At 33.2% G+C, this 22,368-nt stretch overlaps 1 protein-coding gene across 2 annotated transcripts in view; it reads left to right on the top strand.

The window, feature by feature from the left end:
- The window catches only part of per (period circadian regulator), a 56,029-nt gene that overhangs the window by 11,680 nt on the left and 21,981 nt on the right, over positions 1-22,368 (top strand). For both annotated transcript variants that reach the window (XM_081974122.1, XM_081974124.1), the window contains exons 2-13: positions 5,327-5,449; positions 5,509-5,592; positions 5,644-5,822; positions 6,411-6,539; positions 6,643-6,785; positions 13,449-13,656; positions 13,714-13,920; positions 13,981-14,166; positions 14,226-14,389; positions 14,450-14,569; positions 14,622-14,762; positions 14,820-15,049. In XM_081974122.1, the coding sequence (XP_081830248.1) occupies positions 5,364-5,449; positions 5,509-5,592; positions 5,644-5,822; positions 6,411-6,539; positions 6,643-6,785; positions 13,449-13,656; positions 13,714-13,920; positions 13,981-14,166; positions 14,226-14,389; positions 14,450-14,569; positions 14,622-14,762; positions 14,820-15,049 (1,877 nt within the window). In that variant the 5' untranslated portion in view covers positions 5,327-5,363. The remainder of the gene's footprint in view (positions 1-5,326; positions 5,450-5,508; positions 5,593-5,643; positions 5,823-6,410; positions 6,540-6,642; positions 6,786-13,448; positions 13,657-13,713; positions 13,921-13,980; positions 14,167-14,225; positions 14,390-14,449; positions 14,570-14,621; positions 14,763-14,819; positions 15,050-22,368) is intronic.

Genomic DNA, 22,368 nt, shown 5'->3' with positions numbered 1-22,368 from the left:
TTTTACAATTATTATAATTAAACACTTTTTTATTTTGGTGGATCTGGTAGAGCACGACTAAGTAGTTATATGGACCCAGAACTCAGAGAAATGTATGAATTTTAAGAACTTTCTTCGAATATGTCAAAAATGTATGAGAAGAGCATAGACACATTTTGCTAAACACATAGAAATAAGTAAGAACAGAAAATAGGTATGTCTTCTTTTGCTACAGTTATAGTAGTGAAATAGTAGGTCTGCATTGGTGCGGCTGTCGTTTTGTGAATAGCTTCACGTTAACAAACTATTAATAAAGCTTCTGTAAGGATATTGTCTATTTCCATTACAGTTTAGAGAATCAGAAAAGCATATCTTGTCTCATACCAACAAACTAACTACACATAGCTATAGGACTACTTTGTCCTACTGATGAGACCAAAAAGGTTGAAAGCTCATGATGAGTTTTTATAAAAGATAAAGCCTCTCTACTCAAAAAAACTACTCAGTTTATTTTAGATGAGCTTTTGTGTCTTCAGTTCTTCCTTTTAGGAAAGACTACAAGACAACTTGAATTGTCAAGAATTTGTATTATACTAATGAAGTGTAAGTGTAAAGTATGGAACTAAATTGGTTTGGAGATAAGTATCCATATATTTTTATTAGTCTAGTGGTTATTTGTTCCTAACTCCGCCAAATTCACATATTTGTCCCAAAACCACAATGGATTTATAATTTTAACTCACCATATTAGATCTCCTAAGTAACAATTTTAAGAGTATGAGATGTATGTATAGCATTGAAGTGCTTATTGAACGTACACCAGTTTTCATCTCTCTAATTTATATTTATTTCCCTTTTAAAGTGGTTTACTCTCTTAAATTTACCTTAAAAAGCTCTCTTTAAAACAATATTTTAGACTTTGTACTAAAAGACCCTTTAGATATAACATAAGCTTTATCCTGACTTTGTTATGTTCTTAAATGTTTTTTGATTATGAAACTTCATGTTATTTCATATAAAAACAATAGCTTTGTGTTTTTAGGAAGCTTTTTAAAACTATTTCTTAAGAGTAATACATATGTATTTGCTCTTATAGTTTGATGGTCGGGAGCTTTACAAAGTTTTATAAGCTTTTAAACTGAAAATTAGATTTACAGGGAAAAATTTAAAAACATTACTTTTGAACAGAAAAACATGATTTTTTTTAATGAAACATCCTGTATATTATTTTTTATTTTTATTAGGCTTATTGTGTGCTTTTCACGAATATATAATTATTGTGTATAATTATTTTTTTAAACCAGGTAGGAATTTACAATTTTCTATAAACTAATTAGGATAGGATGAACCTATAGTTCTGTTAACGCACCATGTCTTTGGTTTTCTACATTAGTAGATTTTGGTGTGCATTATCTGCCAATAACACGGTGTCATCCGCATACCGGATATTGCTAATTCCATTTACTTTTACTCTCTATTCCGAAGGGACTGTTTCTGACTGACTTTTTTACTTACAGGTTCGATTCGATTAAGAAACAATTTTAACATTTTTTCTTCCAAATATTTATGCTTTTTTCACTTTAAGATGGTTTACACTCGTGCTCATCTTGTAAGTACATCTCACAAAGATATGCAGCTTTGTTTTTAAATGTTGTCTGGCTTCATAAAGCTTAATATAAAACCAATTACTTGTTGCTGATTCTTGGAGAGCTATTTAAAACTACTTGCTAGCATTCGTCCTCAAATGTGTTGTTGGATGTTAGTTTTTAAAAGAAGAAAGTGCATTTGCTTTTACAATTTATTGACCAACAGCTTAACACAGTTTTTATAAGTCAAAAGCTTATAAAAAAGCATTGTCATAACCAAAGAATTTTAAGTTTACAAATCAATCATTAGTGTCTTACATATTGTTGTCAGCCATATTGGAGCCATCTTATATTTGAAACTAGAAGTAATAATTATGATTCCTGTCGAAAACAGTGGTCTTGTTGATTTGGGCACTTAGTGTGTGTTTAGTTAGACAATTCTGGGACATCTGCACTTATACAAGATAATACCATAACCGTCTTGTGATTTTGAAATTTAACAAATAGTAGAATGCAAGCTTCCGTTTCATATGTAACCCCTTTGTTTGCATCTTAAAAACTTAAAATATTCTAATAGAGACTTCAAGTCATCATTAATTAAAGGTTAACTAACCAAACAAAGTTAAATTCCAAAACAAAATTGCTCGTAATTCTTGATATAATCTATATTAAATCGACTTACATTTATGAGGAATATAAAGCTGTCACGTTATTTAACTTTGTAATACAGGTGATTATTTTAAGGGTAAAAATAACTCTTAAAGCCTAATAAGTTGTTGCGATATTATCCAAGATTTTTTTAATTGACTTAAAGGTAATAATGATGATGTTGCGTAGTACTAACTAGATAACGATTTCGCAATCATTTTTCATCCATTTAAAATTAATGGCATATATTTAGGTTGTCTGCACGTTGTTGGACACGTTTTAATTATATTGCATTTGAATTGCCAATATTGTGAAATCGTCTTAACTTTGTTGTATATTTAGAATGGAGAGTAGTTTTCCCTTGTAAAACATGTGCGACAATTTAGTCAACGTGCTTCTTTATGTAGGCTAGAGCTTTCGTTATCACGTTTGTTTTTCCATTAAAATAACTTTCTTGCCTTGCTAAAAGTGCCTTGCAGTTTAATGTAGATTTATTCAAGGTTTTTAATATTCTGGTCAATTCTCTTCTTTCTTTAGTTCTTTCAAAGTGTTGGTTTTTATCTTTTGCAAGCCTTCTTAAATTGATTTTTCTGATTCTGATACTTTTCCGCTGCCTATTTCTTTAATACTTCAGTACAACAACTTTACTTCTACTTTGCCGGCAATTTATCTCTTAACTAGTTTCTAGCATGTAAGTAAGCTCATTTTTGATATCCTTAGTAACTTTTTTTTTGCCTTTGTGTAATACCTTTTTTAATTTTAGTATTAAAATGTGTGTATAAAACTATTTTTTGGTCACCCTGTATAAAGTTAGAATTAGGGTTTTTCTAGTTTTTTCATATCTCACATATCTTCACTAGTTTAGGAAATGTTCCACAAAGTACACTTTCGGTGTTCGGATGTTTTTTGAGGTAAACCACTTAAAAAATGTAATTTTTTCTCCTCTTTCTAGTGATATGCTTCTTGGTAGCTTTTAGTGTACAGGATGAGTCAAAAAATTGGACTGTGATCACCTTGTATGTAGTTTCAGTGGAAATTTGTCAGTTTAAAGATTCAGTTTCCTTTTTTACGCAATTTTGATCCTTTGCACCACTTTTTCCATATCTCTACTAGGCCACGAGATATTCCACAAAATCTGTTTTAGAGACCAAGGCTCCATTTCCTTTAAAAACTGGTATTATCTACCAACAATTTTGACACTTGTTGCTTTGATCTAGAATAACTCGCTTATTTGATATACTTTGTCAAGACTTTTATACGTTTATGGATAGCGCGTGAAACGGGCTTTCCAATGACGTATAAAATGTAGTTGGTTGGTTTTAGAGTTTGGCCGCTAGAGGACGTCAAATTCAAGCGAGTTATCCAGCTCAACCATTTTGACACTATTTGCTTTAACTTTGAATAACTCGCTTATTTCCTACACTTGTCTGGGACTTTTATACGTCAATGGATAACCAATGAAACACTTTCTATTGATGTATAAAAGTTAGTTGGTTGGTTTAGAGTTCGGCCGCTAGAGGACATCAAATTCAAGCGAGTTATCCAGCTCAACCATTTAGACACTCTTTGCTTTAACTTTGAATAACTTGCTTATTTCCTACACTTGTCAAGGACTTTTATACGTTAATGGACAGCCAATAAAACGGGCTTTCCATAGACGTATAAAAGTCCGTTGGTTGATTTTAGGGTTTGGCCGCTAGAGGACGTCAAATTCAAGCGAGTTATGCAACTCAACCATTTTGACACTCTTTGTTTTAACTTTCAATAACTTGCTTATTTCCTACACTTGTCTAGGATTTTTATACGTTAATGGATAGCTCATGAAACTGACTTTTCATAGACGTATAAAAGTCGGTTGGTTAGTTTTAGAGTTTAGCCGCTAGAGGACGTCAAAGTCAAGCAAGTTATCCAGCTCAACCATTTTGACACTATTTGCTTTAACTTTGAATAACTTGCTTATTTCTTACACTTGTCAAGGACTTTTATACGTTAATGGACAGCCAATAAAACGGGCTTTCCATAGACGTATAAAAGTCCGTTGGTTGATTTTAGGGTTTGGCCGCTAGAGGACGTCAAAGTCAAGCAAGTTATCCAGCTCAACCATTTTGACACTCTTTGCTTTAACTTTGAATAACTTGCTTATTTCCTACACTTGTCTGGGACTTTTATACATCAATGGATAGCCAATGAAACAGGCTTTCTACTGATGTATACAATTTGGTTGGTAGGTTTGACCGCTAGAGGACGTCAAAGTCAAGCAACTTATCTAGTTCAACCATTTTGACACTTTTTGCTTTAACTTTGAATAGTTAGCATATTTAACACACTTCTCTAAGACTTGTATACCTCCATGGAGAGCTAATAAAACGGGCTTTTCAATGACGAATAAAAGTTGATTAGATGTTAATATATTTTTCAAAAATTAATCAACATAACCTCAATTTATTATATATGCGAAATCATAAAAAAGAGATTTACCAATTGAGAACATTAAATACAGAGTGTTCTATTAAAAATAATCAAAACATTTGAAGTGCTGTCAGGTCAAAATTGACAGAGAAAAATATAGACAATCACCCTCTGTACAAGTTATACATGTTAGTTAAACTTAGGCTACATTCGTTTTCAAGCTCTATGGAGCGAGCATCGCGTTTTTGACGTCACGATGACGTAATTTAGCAAAAGCATAATTTAACCAACTGTCAGATTACGTCATCGTTACGTCAATAACGCTCTGCTCGCTCCATGGAGCTTGAAAACGAATGCGGCCATAAATAGACAATTAAAACTAAGTCTCCTACTAACAACACATACAAATATGAAAATGTCAAAACTATGCATAGAAATTCAATGATGTTATTCAACAGTTGGTCACGTGACAACTTTCTCAGTAAGTCTGATCTTGTGACCTACTGTCAAATGATGTCATATCCGTTTAGGCACTTTGACACGTCACTAACAATATCTTTGTCTAGAGTAGATAGTTTTCTCTTATCAGGGGATTCCTACGTATACGAGTAAAATAACCAGATCAAACCGAATTATTTGTGTTTTACTCAGATTTTTCTGAAACGAATGAAAGTAGTTTAAAAATTATACATATTTATTTTCAGACAGTTTGATAAATCACGAGCTTGATTAACTTTAAAAATGGAATCAGAGTCCGGCACCAACAACACGAAAATATCCGATTCTGGATATTCTAACAGTTGCAGTAATACTACTTCGCAAGGAAGGTAATTTTCACACAAAATCAAATTATTATAGTAGTACAGTTGTTTTTGTTTCGTTCTAGTGCCAGTTCTAAATCTAGGCACAGCGGTGGAAGCAATTCAAGCAGGAGTAGTGGATATGGGGGCGCACCGAACCGACATGAAAGGTACTTTGCAAGAATTTTTTAGGAATTGTAATAAATGTTTGGTTTTTGCAGTAATCTAGACCAGTCGGTTCACGGACAAGGACCTAAACGAAACAAAGACCGTGAACACAAAAAGAAGAAACAAAAATCAACCGACACCTTGGCCGCTCCTGGCCTGGATACCATACCTCAAACTTTAACTGTTCCTTCTGATACTCTTGATGAATCATCCTCTGCAAAACCCCCAACAGGTTTGTAATAACAACCATTTTACTTTCATCTACTAGCAACAGCGTTTGCGTCATTTGATTATTGAGCATCCAAAATTAACTAAACTTTGAATTCACCAATACTTTCAGCGTGTCCACAGTCTTCCAGGTCCTCTAAATTATCGTCAGACAAAACATTCTAAACACAAATCTAATTATCTTCGGGGAGCCGTAGCAAAATCTGCACTACAGCTGACCTGTTTTGTATATCAAATAACAACAGAGCCACTTTCCTACAGGTTCAGTTATGTGCAGATTTTTATAGTCTTAAAAGAGATGCCTAACTGTGACGTCTATTGTAGTGGGGTACGAGTGGGTGACCAGTACGGGCAATAGTAAGGTAATTTAATTGGGAATCTTTCTTTACATTATGTGCATCTCTTTTATTCTACGTTTTTCACATTAATACACACTTTGATACATTTTAGTTACAACCTAAAATTGTTTAGTCTTTAAATTAGTTAGAAGTTATTTGTGGTGGCTAATAGCAGGCAATCTGGCGTATACAATTTATTTATGCAAAATAATTGGTTTTATTGTTGTTTTATAAAAAAAAATTATTTCATTTAGGTGTAGAAAATGAGCCTTTGTCACCATTATTGGATTTGGAATTCGATGTACCTGAAATTTTAAAGACTGGAATAGAACATTCCGATTTGTTGTTGACTACCGTTGTACCGTTGACTCCAGAAGATGTTGGTGAGTTTATAAAGATTTGTCTTTAAATTCTTGGAAATTGTCGAACTTTTTCAAGATATTGCTTGTTATACTAATATACTATAATACTACTGACTTGATTTAGTTATTCCGGAAAGTTCTCCAACTACCTTGGAAGTAGCTGACCTCAATCCATCTACTACGCCTGTCGAAAATACAGATGAGACCCAATCCGATATCAAAACCACACAACCTGAGATGATACCATTAAACGAACCGGAAATCAATGTAAGTGTGGTTTTTAATTTTATTAGCGACAAATACTTTGTTCTATTTTTTAAAACATTTATGTTACTCTATTTGATTTTGAGTGTAGCACTAAATATCAGATGTGTTGTCTATGTTGCACTGTACAGGTTGTCCAGTTTAAAATGATGTAATTACCAGGAGTGCCACTAAGAAAAAACGTCTGTACTTCCACAATTTTATTTCAAAGATAATTTCTATAGAAACCGAATGAATGAAATGAGATGCTACTGTTGGTCAATTTCCTTATTTCTACAGAAATTCTGAGAATAAATTTATCCGAAAAGAGCAAGTTACAATTATACTAAATTAAAGTAAGGTTAGTAGTTACATTCAATTTATGCAGCACGAAATTAACAGCTAAGAAAAAGCGGAGTTATTTTGTTCATCGGCATTGTCAAATTGTGTTTTTCGTACTTATATTGTTAACATAAATAATGTTTTAACAAAAATTTCAATTAAGAAATATTTAAAACTGTAACACAACCCTGATCGTTTCCTAGTTCATATTTAAATATTACAATATACAAGGTGGTCCAGTTTTAAATGTCAATAATTCACCAATCCATAGCCAATTAAAAAATAAGTTGACATTCATTATGTCATTTTTCTGAAAAATGCTTCCTAAGGAAAATACAGTCCTTCAAATTTCTGTTTAAAAAATCGTTTTTTTTTTTTGTCATAACTGTCAGACCTTTGGAGCAATATTGATCAAATTTGGAACAAGCACTTTATTACACGTTATTACGGTCAAAGACCCAAAACTAACCCAACCCAACTTAAAAATTGTCTTGGAAACGCAAAATTCACTTAAGAAGTTTAAAAAATATTATTGTAGCCAGTTTTCATAGTTTCCAGACAAACTGAATGACTTTAGTTTTAAAAATTGACTTAGAAAAGATAAAAATTTCAGAAGCTTAAAAATTGTGTTTGTAACCAGTTTTCATGCAAATCGAGAGACTTTAATACTGAAAATTGACTTGTAGACATAAAAACTACTTTTTCAAGAATTTGTTACAACAAATTCATACATTTAAACCTTAAAAATTGACTTGAACCCCAAAATGTGACTGAACTAATGAAAAGTGACATCAGAAGCTTAAAATTTGCATTTGAAGTAACTTTTCATAATTTGAAGACAAATTTCAATATTTTAGTCTTGAAAATAGTCTTAGATGCAGGACATTGGCATTAGATTCATGAAAATTGTCTTGAAAACAAACTTTTCGTGCTTTTTACTTTGCTTTTCATTTTCTTCGAATTCTGGACTATTAAAACTGCTTTCAGCTTGGAAAATCGAGTTTCAAGACTATCTTTACCAAGTTATTGACATAGCAAACTTAAAAAGTAAAAGCACTTAAAAGCTGTTTTCAGTGCCTCAAATCGAGTTTCAAGACTATCTTTACAAAGTTTTTGACTTATCAGGCCTAAAAACGAGTTTGTCCACTGACCATAATCTGAAAATGTTATTTCAAGCGTCTTCACTATTAAATTGACTTCTACACTCATAGGTGCAATAAATTAAAAAAGTAAAAAATTTTGGTACCAAATGCTACAATAATAGTTTTGAGAACTAATTTTTAGAAATAAAATGTCCGAAAATTTGATTTACTTCTAGACTTGTTGTCCAGTCCAGAAAATTGAGTTGTACACCAATTAAAGTCTTGAAAATATACTTTTGGACTCTTTAGTCCTAGTAAAGTTAGTTCTAGCATTAAAAGTCAACTTTTATATTATTTTTAGTAGTAAAAAATGAGTTTCATGCACAATACAATCTTTGTCTTGATTTCCGGACTCTTTTTAATTCTTGAATGCCAGTTTCAGACACTCAACCAGGATGGCAGTCTGAAAAAGCGAATCACAAGACCAGTAGTAAAACCCTAGTAGTAAAAATGTTTTTAGACTATTCAGTACAAATTTGGACTTTCACAAGTCTTGGATGTTCAGTTTTAAACTATAAAACGATTTTTTAAATTGAAATTTGGAGGACTGTATCTTCCTTAGGAAACGTTTTTCACAAAAATGAAATAATGCAAGTCAACTTATTTTTTGATTAGCTATAAAATGGTGAATTATTGACACTTAAAACTGGACCACCCTGTATCGATGATTCTGCTGCATGCAATGCAAAGATATTTGTCTTTTTTAAATAGAATTTTGGCAATGTCGCAAAACATTTGTCCAAATCCTATTCCGGCCAAGTCTAACATAACAAGAATTAAATAAAAAGATTCAAATTTCATTCTAACATTTAAAACGCCCGCTAGATATGACGTAGACGGTTTTCAACCAATTAGGTGCGAGGAGCCATTTCTATTTTCAGCTTTTTCTAGGCCCGCTTTCGCGTTGCCAGTTTGTAAACTTTTACCGATTCAAATTAATCTTGACAAATTAGAAAAGATTAAAAGACGCTCTTTATTTCTATAAACATCTCAGTGTTTACAGTTTTTAAGTTTCTAACAATAACACTAGACTAAAAACATTATGTCAAATTGACATCAAATTACTTTTTGTCCAGTGAATTAAAAAAGTTGTCGTGTTGTGATATAAAACGTGTTATTTGGCAACATTGCACTCGTGATTTGATTTTGAGGTTATAAATCAGCTGTCAATCATCAGACAGCCATAGCCAATAAAACTGCTGAAAGTCGTCTACGTCATATACGCGGCAAAACCGTCGATTTGAATTTATTTACGCATTTTTTTCAAGTCCTGTAAATTACCAAAAAACTTTCTTTTTTGTAAATAAACTACAAATTCCGACATTACAGACTAAGCTTCCCGATTTATATGCATTACGTTATGTGGGATGAACCCAATCCACCTCCAAATAGGAACATGCAAACATTTTGCTTTCTCTTGAACGGTTGTTACAGTCAATATCTCGAAAACGACACAAAATTTATCTAGACTAAGAAGCAAAGTTTTAAAATAACATCAGTTAGTTGGGTTATGGACCAAAACTCTGTTCTTGCCACTGATTTCATGTAGATTCGACACGCCTCTGTAGTATTTCTTGGGATGTTGATTGCCAGCTGTCCTTGCATCTTTTGGTTGTGGTAGTAGACAGAAGACCGGCGGTCTTCCCGCTGGTCTAATACCTACTGGTTTTCCTTCCACCACGATACGTGGTTGACGGTTTTCGTCGATCCTCTTTACGTGAAGGTGTCCTTCTCTGTCTTCCCCATCGCACCACGTCCTGCATTCCATATTGTTCTCCGATATCCGTGATTCTCACCCTGAGTTTTCTGGTTTTACCCACGATCATTTTTAGAGTCTTCATCTTTGCTACTCGCATCATACACTTTGTTTTATTTGTTTCTTCTCGTCTGTTAGTAGAAATTGTCATATTGTACGGCGTCGTCTGCGTAACATATCATGCTAATTCTTTTGTGGTTAATCCTGTACTCTATAATTTTATCCATGAGAATATTGAACGAACTATCCCCTTGTCTGATTCCTCCTAGTATTGGAATGCTATTTGATATTTGGTTTTGTGATTCTGCTTTTGTTGTGTTGCGACTAGATTGTGCAATATTTTTGTAATGTTTGCTGCTGTATTCTTTTCTATTAAGCTTTTGATGATGTCGTCTAGACGCACTTTATCAAACGCCTTGGTCAGATCTATGAAGCAAATATACGCTGGTGTGTTAAAATCTATTGTCTTTTATTTGTTTGACAATGAATAGGTATAGCATCTGTTGTGGATCTGTTTCTTCTAAACTTCTGCTGTCGCCGTTTTTCTATGTGTTTTGCTAGCTTATTCTTTAGTCTTGCTGTAAATAGTTTCATTGTACTACATAGTAGTGTAATTTCTCTGTAATTCTCTGCGCATGTCTTCAGTCCTTTTTATTGATAGGGACCCTGATGCTTTAAAGCCAATCCTGCGGTAAGTTTTTTTTCAGTTTCCAGTTTTCAGTCTCATCGATCGTAGAGATACTGTTTTGTGTTCTTCCAAATTAGCTATTTCTTCAGATTTGTAAAGCTGTTTGCATTATTGATTTGTGCATACTTATTCACAGCCTTGTTTCTGTTTTTGAGCATTTCTCTGTGCGCCAAACAAATCGTATTCCATTTCGGCAGTGAAGTTAAGCTAATATTCAGATAACTGCTTCTTTTTAGGTCTGCAAGTTGTTTTACCCTTCAACTGTTCTGTAAGAACTTGTGATGACTCTATTTGTAATTGTGAAGTTGTTGATGGTTGGCCTGAGGTGTTGTTAAATGTGTATTTAAGATTAAGTTCAGTTTTTTTCTCCAAAATAAGTTTATTTCGTCCTTACAAATCATGTTTCAATGATTTGTAAGGACTATCTATCTCTGTGTAGAAAGACTGCAAACATAAGTTTTAAATATTGGATAAGCTCTTGATTGACTTTAAAGAGCGTTGAAACAACTGATATTGTTTTCTATAACAACCAAGACATCTGTACGCACAATTTTGACAGATTGTAATATATTAGAGTAATTATTAATTTTTATTTTAGGTCAGTTATATCACCTTGTAAATCCGTTATTATTTACTTGTTGAAAACTTGTCCTACTCGTTTTTGCTGTAGAATTACCTTGTTAAGTAGGTCAGAAGTGCTGTAACAGAGTTTAGGGCTTAAGGACCCTGTGATCTTAAGTTGAAACGCCAATAGACTTTTAGGGAATTCCAGAGGATTCGCCAATAATCACATGTAGTTTAGAAAGCGTCAGTTGAATTTTAGAAACCATAAGATGGATTTAAAATATATCACTTGTATTTCAGAAAAGGTACTTTCAATTTTAGAATAATAACTTTGATTTTCGAAATTGCAATTTGTATTTCAGATTAGTCACTTGTATTATAGAAAAGAGCAGTTGGATTTTAGACATGGTCATTTGTAATTTGGAAAATTAAAGTTGAGCAAAAAAAGTAAATAAAAGGAAATAAGTAAAAAAAGTAAATAGTTTAACGATTATTTTTAATAACATTGTGGTTTAAGCAGTTCAATAAAAAATCGATTTATCTCGAAAACCGTTTATAGAAATAAAGGAAGAGTACAATTTTTCGATAAAAATATCAAGAGTATCCATTAATGGCGTTTGCAGCTGAAAATAATGACAGCTGTCAAAGTATAAGCAAATTGTGTTTTAGGTCCAGTTAGTTCCTGCCTTTCGAAGACGAGATACCTGGTTTTCATGTCAAATAGAAGGTCTCTTTCGATAAAATATTAAACCCAATAATCATTACAATATACAAAGTGTTTCAAAAGTTACGGCCAAAAACGTTAATTGGAAGGCAGTTCTTTGGGGCTCGATATTTCCCTTAGGAGTGACTTTAAAAAAAAATTATATGAACAAATCGTATTATTTTGATCTCCCCTGTATGCCCCCGTCATATAGTTATGGGACACCCTGTATATTTTATATAAATTAATACTCCCGATGGGCGAGTGTTTTTTTGCTTAAAGTGATTAAAAAAAAAAACAATGAACTAATAACCACATAGAAACACAAAAAAATCTGAAGTTGAAATAACGCGTTCTAAATACAAGTGACGAATCTGAAAGACAACTTACGTTTTCTAAAACCAAATTTACGATAATGAAATACAAGTTATAGATTCTGAAATCCAACTTATATTTTTAAAATCCAAGTGATATTTTCTAAACTACATGTGTAAATGGTGTAGTAGTATACAGTGCGTTTTTTTTTTAACGCGCAACATAGGATTTTACGTGTTAAATTTTTAAGCCCCTGTTAGACCATGTTATTTTGGAACTACAGGTCTAAAAATTGACGGGTGTGTCTTTAGTACCCTGAAGCTTAAGTAAGTTAACCAATTTGGTCTAAAAAGTAATTAAAAACTGGCAAAAAATCATTTTTTTCGAAAAATCTTTATCGTTTTATACTCCCTGTATGCATTGTTGTTTTTGATACTGGCAGGTCGGGTAGCAGGTAGAGTGACATATTTTGACTGCATCAAGACCTGACATCATTTGAACGTCAAAAGGGCATTTTATGATTGTTTGGAATACTGTTTGGCTTAAAACGGAGGTCACTTTGAACAATTCACTTATAAAAATACTTCTTTTGTTCTTAACTTTCTTGATACAAAGTTAATGATCAACTTGTTTTACTTTCTACGCCAAATTTTACCTGCTACCTGCCGTGCCAGTATCAAAAACAACAAGCACCTATCATACATACAGGGCGTATGGAAAGATAAAATCTTTTCGAAAAAAGATGATTTTTTGCAAGTTTTTAATCACTTTTTAGGCCGAATTGGTAAACTTACTTAAGCTTCAGGGTACGAAACAGCCACCCGTCCAGTTTTATACTTGTAGTTCCAAAACAACATGGTCTAACACGGGCTTAAAAATTTAACACGTGAAATCCTATGTTGCGCGTTAAAAAAAACGCACTGTATGTGTTATACTTTTCATTATTATTAAACATATAGAAGAAACACCTTGTTTAATGTTTTTAAATATTTAGTGGTTTCTTTAGTTTCAACTTTCAAAAACACTTACTTGCTGATCAAAAGTGTTATTGATCAGTTCGAAGACTATTGAAAAGAACTCTCTCTGAGCATTTTGTGTTTAAAACTAGCACATTTTCCATAAGTAGGCAGATATTTTTTAGCATTTATAATTACCATCTATTTACTTTAAATTGCAGGACGGCTTTTGCTGTGTAATATCAATGTACGACGGGGTCGTATTGTACACTACACCCAGCTTAACCCCAGTCCTGGGATTTCCTAAGGGCACGTGGTTAGGACATTCATTTCTTGACTATGTTCATCCCAAAGATAAAGAAACCTTTTCCAGTCACATAAGTCGAAGCGTATCTGTTCCTTTGGTAGATTCACAAGGAAAAGTTAAAGGTACAATATCTTCTACGATTTTTTTGCCGTAATTTGCAGTTTTAACGTAATTTACAGATGTTAGAAACTATATGTACGTATGTTTGAAGCGATACGTAAACAAGACTGCTGGAATGGCAGTGGCCGAAATACCACCCTATCAAGCCTTTCATTTAACAGTCACCATAAAGAAAATGACCGATTCGTCTGAAAATCAGCTATGCGATCATAATAACGGATTGTTTTTAATCATTTTAGCGGTTCCTGTGTATAGTGCCTATAAATGTGAGTTCCAGCAGAGCAAAAATAACCTGGATATTAACTAAGAGCGTTTTTAACTTTTAGTACCAGGAGAGAGAAAAAAATCAACTAAATTTGCTCTGCGTCACACAGCTACTTGCATATTTAGTTACGTAGATGCGGAAGTAGTCACCAACTTTGGCTTTTTGCCTCAGGACATGTTAGGAAAGTCTGTTTTTGATTTTTATCATCCCGAAGATATGCCTTTTCTCAAAGAAGTTTATAAATATGGTATGTGATTTGTAACGTATATACTTGTGCTTTACTGTAATAAAAATTTCATATTGCAGTAACCAATACTTGTCAAATTAACGGTTCCGTATTTCGAAGCAAACCATACCGATTTCTAGTACAAAATGGGTGTTTTGTCTTGATTGAAACCGAATGGTCTAGTGTTATAAATCCGTGGTCCAGGCGATTAGAATTTGTTATAAGTTTGCATCAAGTATTGCAGGTTAGTTTAACTGACAAATTTGCAATTACTTTTAATAACTTCTGCTAATTAATGTTTTAGGGTCCTTTGAATCCTAACGTATTTGACGAAGCAAGCGATAGGGAGTTTAAAAATATTCCCGATGCAGTTATTAAACAAGGGAAAGTGTTACAAAGTGAAATTATACAACTCCTAACTCAGGTATGTTTATTTGACTGACTGAATGAATTTTTTACAGCGGCATATTTTCCAGGAAATTCCAAAACCAGCTGAAATTGGCAAGTTAGAAGTGTCCAAACGATGTAAAGATCTAGCTAACTTTATGGAGTCTTTTATGAGCACTTCAAAATTAGAAGTTGAAGTCAATGATAAAGAGTTTAATCCTAGCATCTCTGTACGATGAATATAGTTTCCAAAGTGGTGGCAATTTACTTACTATTTTGATATTTAGGAACGTGATTCTGTGATGCTTGGTGAGATATCACCTCATCACGAGTTTTGCGACAGCAAATCGTCGTCGGAAACACCGCCAAGTTATAATCAATTGAACTATTACGAGAACCTTAATAGGTTCTTCCAAAGTAATCCGAAAACTGTGGCAACTTCTGACGAAAGTACCTCAGCCAGTAATGCAATGGAAACAGAGGGAAAAACTGATCCGGATCCAACTCCCAATACGCAGTAAGTTGAAACACTATAAATTTGTTTTGGAAAGCGGTTTTGTTTTAAGTCAATAATTCAAAATTAATCATGGTACAGTAGGTCATTTGATACGACCGCTCTATGAGAATAGTTCTTATTATTTTCCAGATATTTATTCGTCAGAACGAATTTATTCATTTAAGAATAATAATAATTTTTATTGTGTACAACAAGTTAACATTTTACACAAAAGGCTGCCATTCGCATTAGCGTTCTTCCATGGAGCCCTTAAGTACAATACGGTAATAATTATTGTCACATACAGAAAAATCTAAAACGACTACATACAGGGTGGTCCAGTTTTAAATGTCAATAATTTACCATTCGATAGCGCATCAAAAAAATAAGTTAACATACACTATGTCATTTTCCTGAAAAATGCTTTCCAAGGAAAATCGGTTTCTTGTCATAACTGTCAGACCGCTGGAGCAATAATGGTTTTCATTTTTCTGCCTTATTCTCTACGTCACTGGATATTTTGCAAAAATTTCAGTTTTTTTTTACTTTACTTGTTCAATTTGACAAATAAAGCATCTCTTATAAAATTCTGATTTGAAACTTCGTTTACGAGATAATTGAGTTATTACGTTCAAAACAAACCCAACCCAACTTAAAAATTGTCTTGAAAATGATGAAAATTGACTTAAGAAGCTTATAAAATGTCTTTGTAGCGTTTTCATAGTTTCCAGACAAATTGAAAGAGTTGAGTTTTGAAAATTAACTTAGAAACCAGTAAATTTACTTTGAAACGATGAAAATTGACTTAAGAGGCTTAAAAATTGTATTTGTAACCAGTTTTCAGACAAATTGAAAGACTTTCGCCTTGACAATTGACTTGGAAACTATGAAAATTGACTTGAGAGGCTTAAAAACTCTCTTTCAGTGAGTCGTTATAGTTTTCAGATAAGTTAAAAACTTTAGTAGTGAAAATTGACTTGTAGATATGAAAAACTAGTTTATCGAGAATTTTTTACTACAAATTCACACATTTCAACCTTGAAAATTCTTGGACACCAAAAAGTGACTCTAAACCAATGAAAAGTGACATCAAAGGCTTAAAATTTGCATTTGAAGTAAGTTTTCATAATTTGAAAATACATTTCAATATTTTAGTTTTGAAAATAATCTTAAATTCAGGATATTGACATGAGATTTATGAAAATTGACTTGAAGACTAACTTTTCAAGTTTTTTACTTTGCTTTTCAATTTTTTAGATTTCTGGACCATTTTTAGGGCTTAAAAACTGCTTTCAGCTTAGAAAATCAAGTTGTAGGGTTATCTACACCAAATTTTTGACACAGCAGACTTAAAAAACTATTTTCCATTGGCTTAAACATGCCATTTCACGCTTTGTCAGTATTAAATTGACTGCTAGACGCTTCAATGTAATTTAAGACTGAAAAATCGAATTTTAAACTATTTTTTGTAGTAAAAGTTAAGTTTCAGACTCTTCATTGATGAAAGTAAACAATTTTGGCATTAAATGCTACGATATTAGTCTTGAACACTAATTTTTAAAATTAAAATAGTTCGAAAATTCGGACTGTTACCAGCGTTTAAATGAATAAAAAAAAATTGATTGAATGATCAGTTTTACACTACTTATAGTCTAAAAAATTGAACGCCAGTAAACATTAGTCCAAAAATCCTGTTTTTTGACTATTTTCAGAGTCAAAAATTAACTCGTTAACCTCACAGATGACCAGATTTGAATCCTTTTGAACCATTTTAAAGTAAAAAATACAGACTATCCCCCTATATCGACGCATATAAACAATTTTGAAGAATGTCATTCACATCACATAACGAGTACTCATTTCATAATTACTTGTTCCAAATTTGACAATTGTAGCAAAAAAACGATTTTTTAAACTGAACTTTGGAGGTCTGTGCCTTCCTTAGGAAGCGTTCTTCAGGAAAATGACATAATGCATGTCAACTTGTTTTTTGATGGGCTATCGATTGATGAATTATTGACATTTAAAACTGGACCACCCTGTATAACTTAGGGATTACAATTTTGTATGTACTATCATGGATTACGCATTTTTTCAAGAAATATGATTTTAAATCTATTTCTAAGTACAGTTCTGGAATAATTTAATAGTGGCTGATAGAGTGCTCGGAGTCACAGCTGCAAAACCTTATGAATAGGATGATGCACTGCTGCAAAAATACGGCCTAGCACTGAACATTAACAAGTATATGATTTTAAACAAAAGCAGCACAATTCATTCCCTTCTTCTTCTTCTTCAGTCGGATTTCCTCATTTCTGATTTTGTCTCTTAGACTGATTCCAAGCATGGTGCGCTCCATTGCTGCACAATTCATTACACAAATAGAAATATAGTAATAATTTTATTATATTGTGCATCATTCTGGGATTAAATCAAAGATGCAAATATAAATTAATAAAGTCAATTGGGGGGTTTTCGGTAAATCGTCTTGGTATACATGTTGCTCTAATGTTCTGAAGAGAACTTAGGATGAATTAAATGAGCGGTGGTAAAAAATTATACCAAGTAGGTATTTTGTTGAAACGTGCGTGTTTTTTTCACTAAATAGACAAAGGGTAGATATGGGAATAATATCCTGTTAATAACCCGGAAAGGCCGGGTACTTTAAGGGAGTGAGGGTTAATTAAATGGGAGGTGGTAAGAAAAATAAATTAATTGTTAAATACTTGGTTTATTTTTCTTACCACCAGATTTGAGTCAGACATTCGTCGGGACTACATTGGATGCTGAATTCGGCTGATTTGTGGTCAGTCTCTGCCTATAATTGTATTCTTATGTCTCAAAACCCTATAAGATCAACTCCTGGACGCTCTATTGGTCTTGTTTGTGATCAATCTCTCTAAAATTGTTTTCTTACGCCTCAAAACCGGCAAAGATCGACTCCGCTGTTATTCTAGCCTACATAACCCACTTTGAGACGTTTTTGAGTCTATTTACGTCCGTTGGGACTACTTTGGATGCTGGATTCGATCATTACAGGTTGGCATCATGAACATGTCAGCATGAACATGGCATCTGCGAGGAAATAAAGTTCTTACGAACATCCGCAAACAACTGCTTTTATGCCCTTAAGATCGTATTTGGACCCAAAGCAGTGATCAAAATTGCGAATTTGGCCATTGCATTTCAGATTTGATATTTCGCTAGTAGTTGCCTGAGTGTAAAAAGTTGATCAATAGTTGATGTAAATTTCCTGAAAGCCGCCTGCTTTATATCTCTCAATTAACAATTAAACTAAACTTTCATTTAAACTAAAATTAATTTTTCAATGCTGAAAGTGAACTTACAAGCGCGCCCATTTATACTTTCAATTTACACTAAACTAAACTTAATTTTAAATTAAAGTTCGGCTTAATTCGTTTAAATTCGTTGACTTTCGGAACTATCACTGTCATACTTGTCATCACTCATGATGTAAATTGCTGTCTTCTATTGCGATACGTAGTCTATTAGACTTGAATCGTCTATTTCCACAATTGGATTTTTTACCGAAAAAGTGGTTTAAGAACAAATTTTTTAAATTATTTTAATAAAAATTTTCTTTATCCACAAAACACGCGTAATGACGATGACAATAGAAACGTCAACGTCAAACATCAACGTCGAACGTCCAGGAAGTCAAAACAGTCATTTATTTTGCTAATTATTAATTTGTAGTATAAACCTAAACAAGATTTCTTAGTTTAAATATTAATTTTAGTGGAAATTTAAATTTAATTTAATTCTTAAATGGGAGGTATAAAGCAGGCATTAGTCTATCTAGAACAATATTGGCTAGGACCTTGTAGGTCGTATTGATGAGTGGCAATTCCCTGTAGTTTGAACACTTTGACTTGGATTGGTATTATGATGGTTTTCTTGCTATTTTGTTGGAATGGTCTCTGGAAGGAGTTATCAAGAGAGAGGAACACATAATTTGATCAGTCCTGTCACATTCTATCAACACTTCTATCGGTAATTCTACTCCCTGCGTTCAAGATTAGGGCCCAGATCAAAATAATGAGTTGGTGTAATTGTCTGAACACATAGGGTTACTACCGTACTTCTTTTGGTATATCTGTATATAGTTCTGATGGTATGTTATCCGATCCAGCAGCCTTTGAGTTTTTTAATTTTCTTACTGCTTTTCAAATTTCTTCTATAGTTGGTTTTTCTACAGTGAGATCTGCTGTATGTATTTTCAGTGTGCTCTTCATCAGGTTCTATGTATATTAAACATCTTTTCAAAGTAGTTTTTTCATGTTTTCAATTGTTCGTGTTCCTTGATTATCATGTCTCCATTTTTTCTCTTTTTAACATCGGCATTCTCATGGCACATTCATTTCGATTATCTCGTATTTTTGATGTTCATATTCTTGTTTTTTTTTCTTTTATGAACTTCCTGGTTTCTTTGCGAGTGTTTGCATATATTTTTCAGTTTTCAGGTGTATCATGCTGAATCATGGCTTTCCTAAAAGTTTCCCTATCTTGCAGTTTTTGTTGCCACTCTTCATTAAACCATGGTTTAATCGTTTTCTTTTTGGTTTTCCGTATAGCTTTTTCTGCTGTTTTTATTATTGTTTGTTCACTCTAGTTCCACAAATCTTCAACATCCTTTACACGTCACTTACGAGTTTCTGTTTCAGTCCTTGTTGGTATTTTTGTTGTTCTGCTGTATTACTCACTTGACTCATTATTGTGCAGGCTATGTTGACCTATTGTCGGCATTAAAGTTGGTTCTTTGTCTATTTCTGCTTTGAAATCTCCGCATAGTAATATCATATCCTATTTGGGCAGGCTTTCTACTGTTCTTTTAAGTAGAAGGAATCTTTAGTGACTTTGTCTTCTTTAGGAGCATATACTGATAATAAGGATATGTTATACCAATGTGCCTTTAGTCGTATGTAGCAAGGGTTATCACTTATGGGTTTAAAACGCAGTGTTTGCAAGTTGCTCTTTTATGACCAACCAGTTCCATACTCATGTCGCCCATTCTGATAGATTATCAGATAGCCTTCGACAATGTTAAACACGATATCCTCCTAAATAGACTGCTCGAGATAGGAATAGACGCCAAGGACATCAGAATCATACAGGAACTATATTGGAACCAAATCGTGGAGATAACAGATAACAAAAACCTGACAACAGATACCTTCAATGTATGCAAAGGTCCGCCAGGGCTGTATATTGTCACCAATACTTTTTAATATAAACGTGGAAAAGATCTTTCAAATGGCCCTGGAAGGAGAAAGTAGAGGAATTAAGATTAACGGATATCCAATAAACAATATATGATATGCAGACGATACGGCAATTTTAGCACCAACTTTAGAGTATTTCCAAGAAATGATGGATAGGATAGAGGACATGGGCAAACATTTTGGTCTTAAAATCAACGGTACCAAGACCAAACTCATGGTAATAGGCCGCCAGCCCATGATCAATGCCGCACTGACGGTCGATGGAAAAAATATAGAGCGGGTGTCACGGCTTAAATATCTGGGTGCCACAGAACGATGGGACTGCGATGAAGAAGTTAAACTAAGAACGAATTATGCAAAAACAACTTAAAAACCTCCTATTAGCTCGCAGTCTTCCTCTAGCACTTAGAGTACGGGTAATAAAGTGCTACATATGTGCCATCTTACTATACAGCACAGAAACGTGGTCTCTCAAAGTTAAAACCCTAAACCGCATCGAGGCGTTCGAAATGTGGACTTTCCGGAGACTCTTGCGCGTGCCATGGACAGCACATGCCACGAATGAAGAAGATCTAAGAACTGCAGGCTGAAGAACGAGAACTACTTAACATATACATTCCTAAATTGATTCTAGAAGGAAAAATAGAGGGAAGAAAGCAACACTCCTGGCTGAGAAACATCCTGGCAGCCCCCATATTTCGAAGAGCCGAAAGCGGCGCTCTGCACATTGTATGAAGAGAACAGACAATCGGCACAAGAAAAAGAAGAAGAGTATGTCTATTGTCGAACCGTAATCGTGGAGGACCAGAATTTTCTGTTGGGGTGTTTCCCTTAACCGAGAATATTTCAAGTTTTAAGGCGCCTTAAACTCGCCTTTTACCATCCTCGCACATTCATTGTACGCTATGCACTTCTAGAACGTTTAAGTAGGATTTGTCAGAGCGTCTTTTGTAGAGAGAGCATTTCCCAGAGTTTTATTGCAATGAAGTTTTCGGTCAACTTCATTGCCTCTCAGACAGACAAACCCAATATTGACCATTTAATCTCCAAGAAAACTAGTGATAATTATTAATGTGCGTCTATTTCTCTCTGTCTAATACAATTAACAAATTATAGAACTTTAGTGTGAAGGTATTTAGTTGCCTATAATGAATTAAAGTAAAACAAAAAATTATTCATACTAATGAACGATTTTGCATTCGTTTATCGTCCTATTAAAATAGTCTGTTAATAAACGGAAATAAATCAAACCTCTAAAACCTCTATAATTCACCAATCGATAGCCCATCAAAAAATAAGTTGACATGCATTATGCGAATTTCCTAAGGAAAACACAGACCTCCAGAGTTGCTACAACTGTCAGACCGTTTGACCAATTTTGATCAAATTTGGAACAAGCAATTATGAAATGAGTACTCGTTATGTGATGTGAATGACATTCTTCAAAATTGTTTAGAAGGATAGTCTTTATTTTCTACGCTCCCTGGATATTATTCAAAATTGACAAAAAGTTTACTTGGGTTATTGTATTTTTTACTTTAAAATGGTTCAAAAGGATTCAAATCTGGTCATCTGTGAGGTTTTCGAGTTAATTTTTGACACTGAAAATAGTCAAAAAACCGGATTGTTGGACTAATGTTTACTGGAGTTCAATTTTTTAGACTATAAGTAGTGTAAAACTGATCATTCAATTCAAACTTTTTTTTATTCAATTAAACACTGGTTACAGTCCAAATTTTTGAACTAATTTAATTCTAATAATTAGTGTTCAAGACTAATATTGTAGCATTTAATGCAAAAATTGTTTAATTTTATCAATGAAGAGTATCTGAAACTTAATTTTTACTATAAAAAATACTTAAAATTCGATTTTTCAGTCTTAAAGCACAGTGAAGCGTCTAGAAGTCAATTTAATACTAACAAAGCATAAAATGGCATGATTAAGCCTATGGTAAATGTAAAAATCGTTTTTTAAGTCTGCTATGTCAAAAACTTGCTATAGATAACCCTAAAACTCGATTTGCCAACCTGAAAGCAGTTTTAAAACCCTAAAAATAGTCCAGAGTTCTAAGAAAATGAAAAGCAAAGTAAAAAAAC

This window comes from Ips typographus, linkage group LG2, assembly GCF_016097725.1.
Source record: "Ips typographus isolate SLU linkage group LG2, UJ_Ityp_2.0, whole genome shotgun sequence".
Taxonomy (NCBI): Eukaryota; Metazoa; Arthropoda; class Insecta; order Coleoptera; family Curculionidae; genus Ips; species Ips typographus.
The sequence above is the reverse complement of the archived record's forward strand: the minus strand, read 5'-3'. Positions and strand labels throughout refer to the sequence as shown.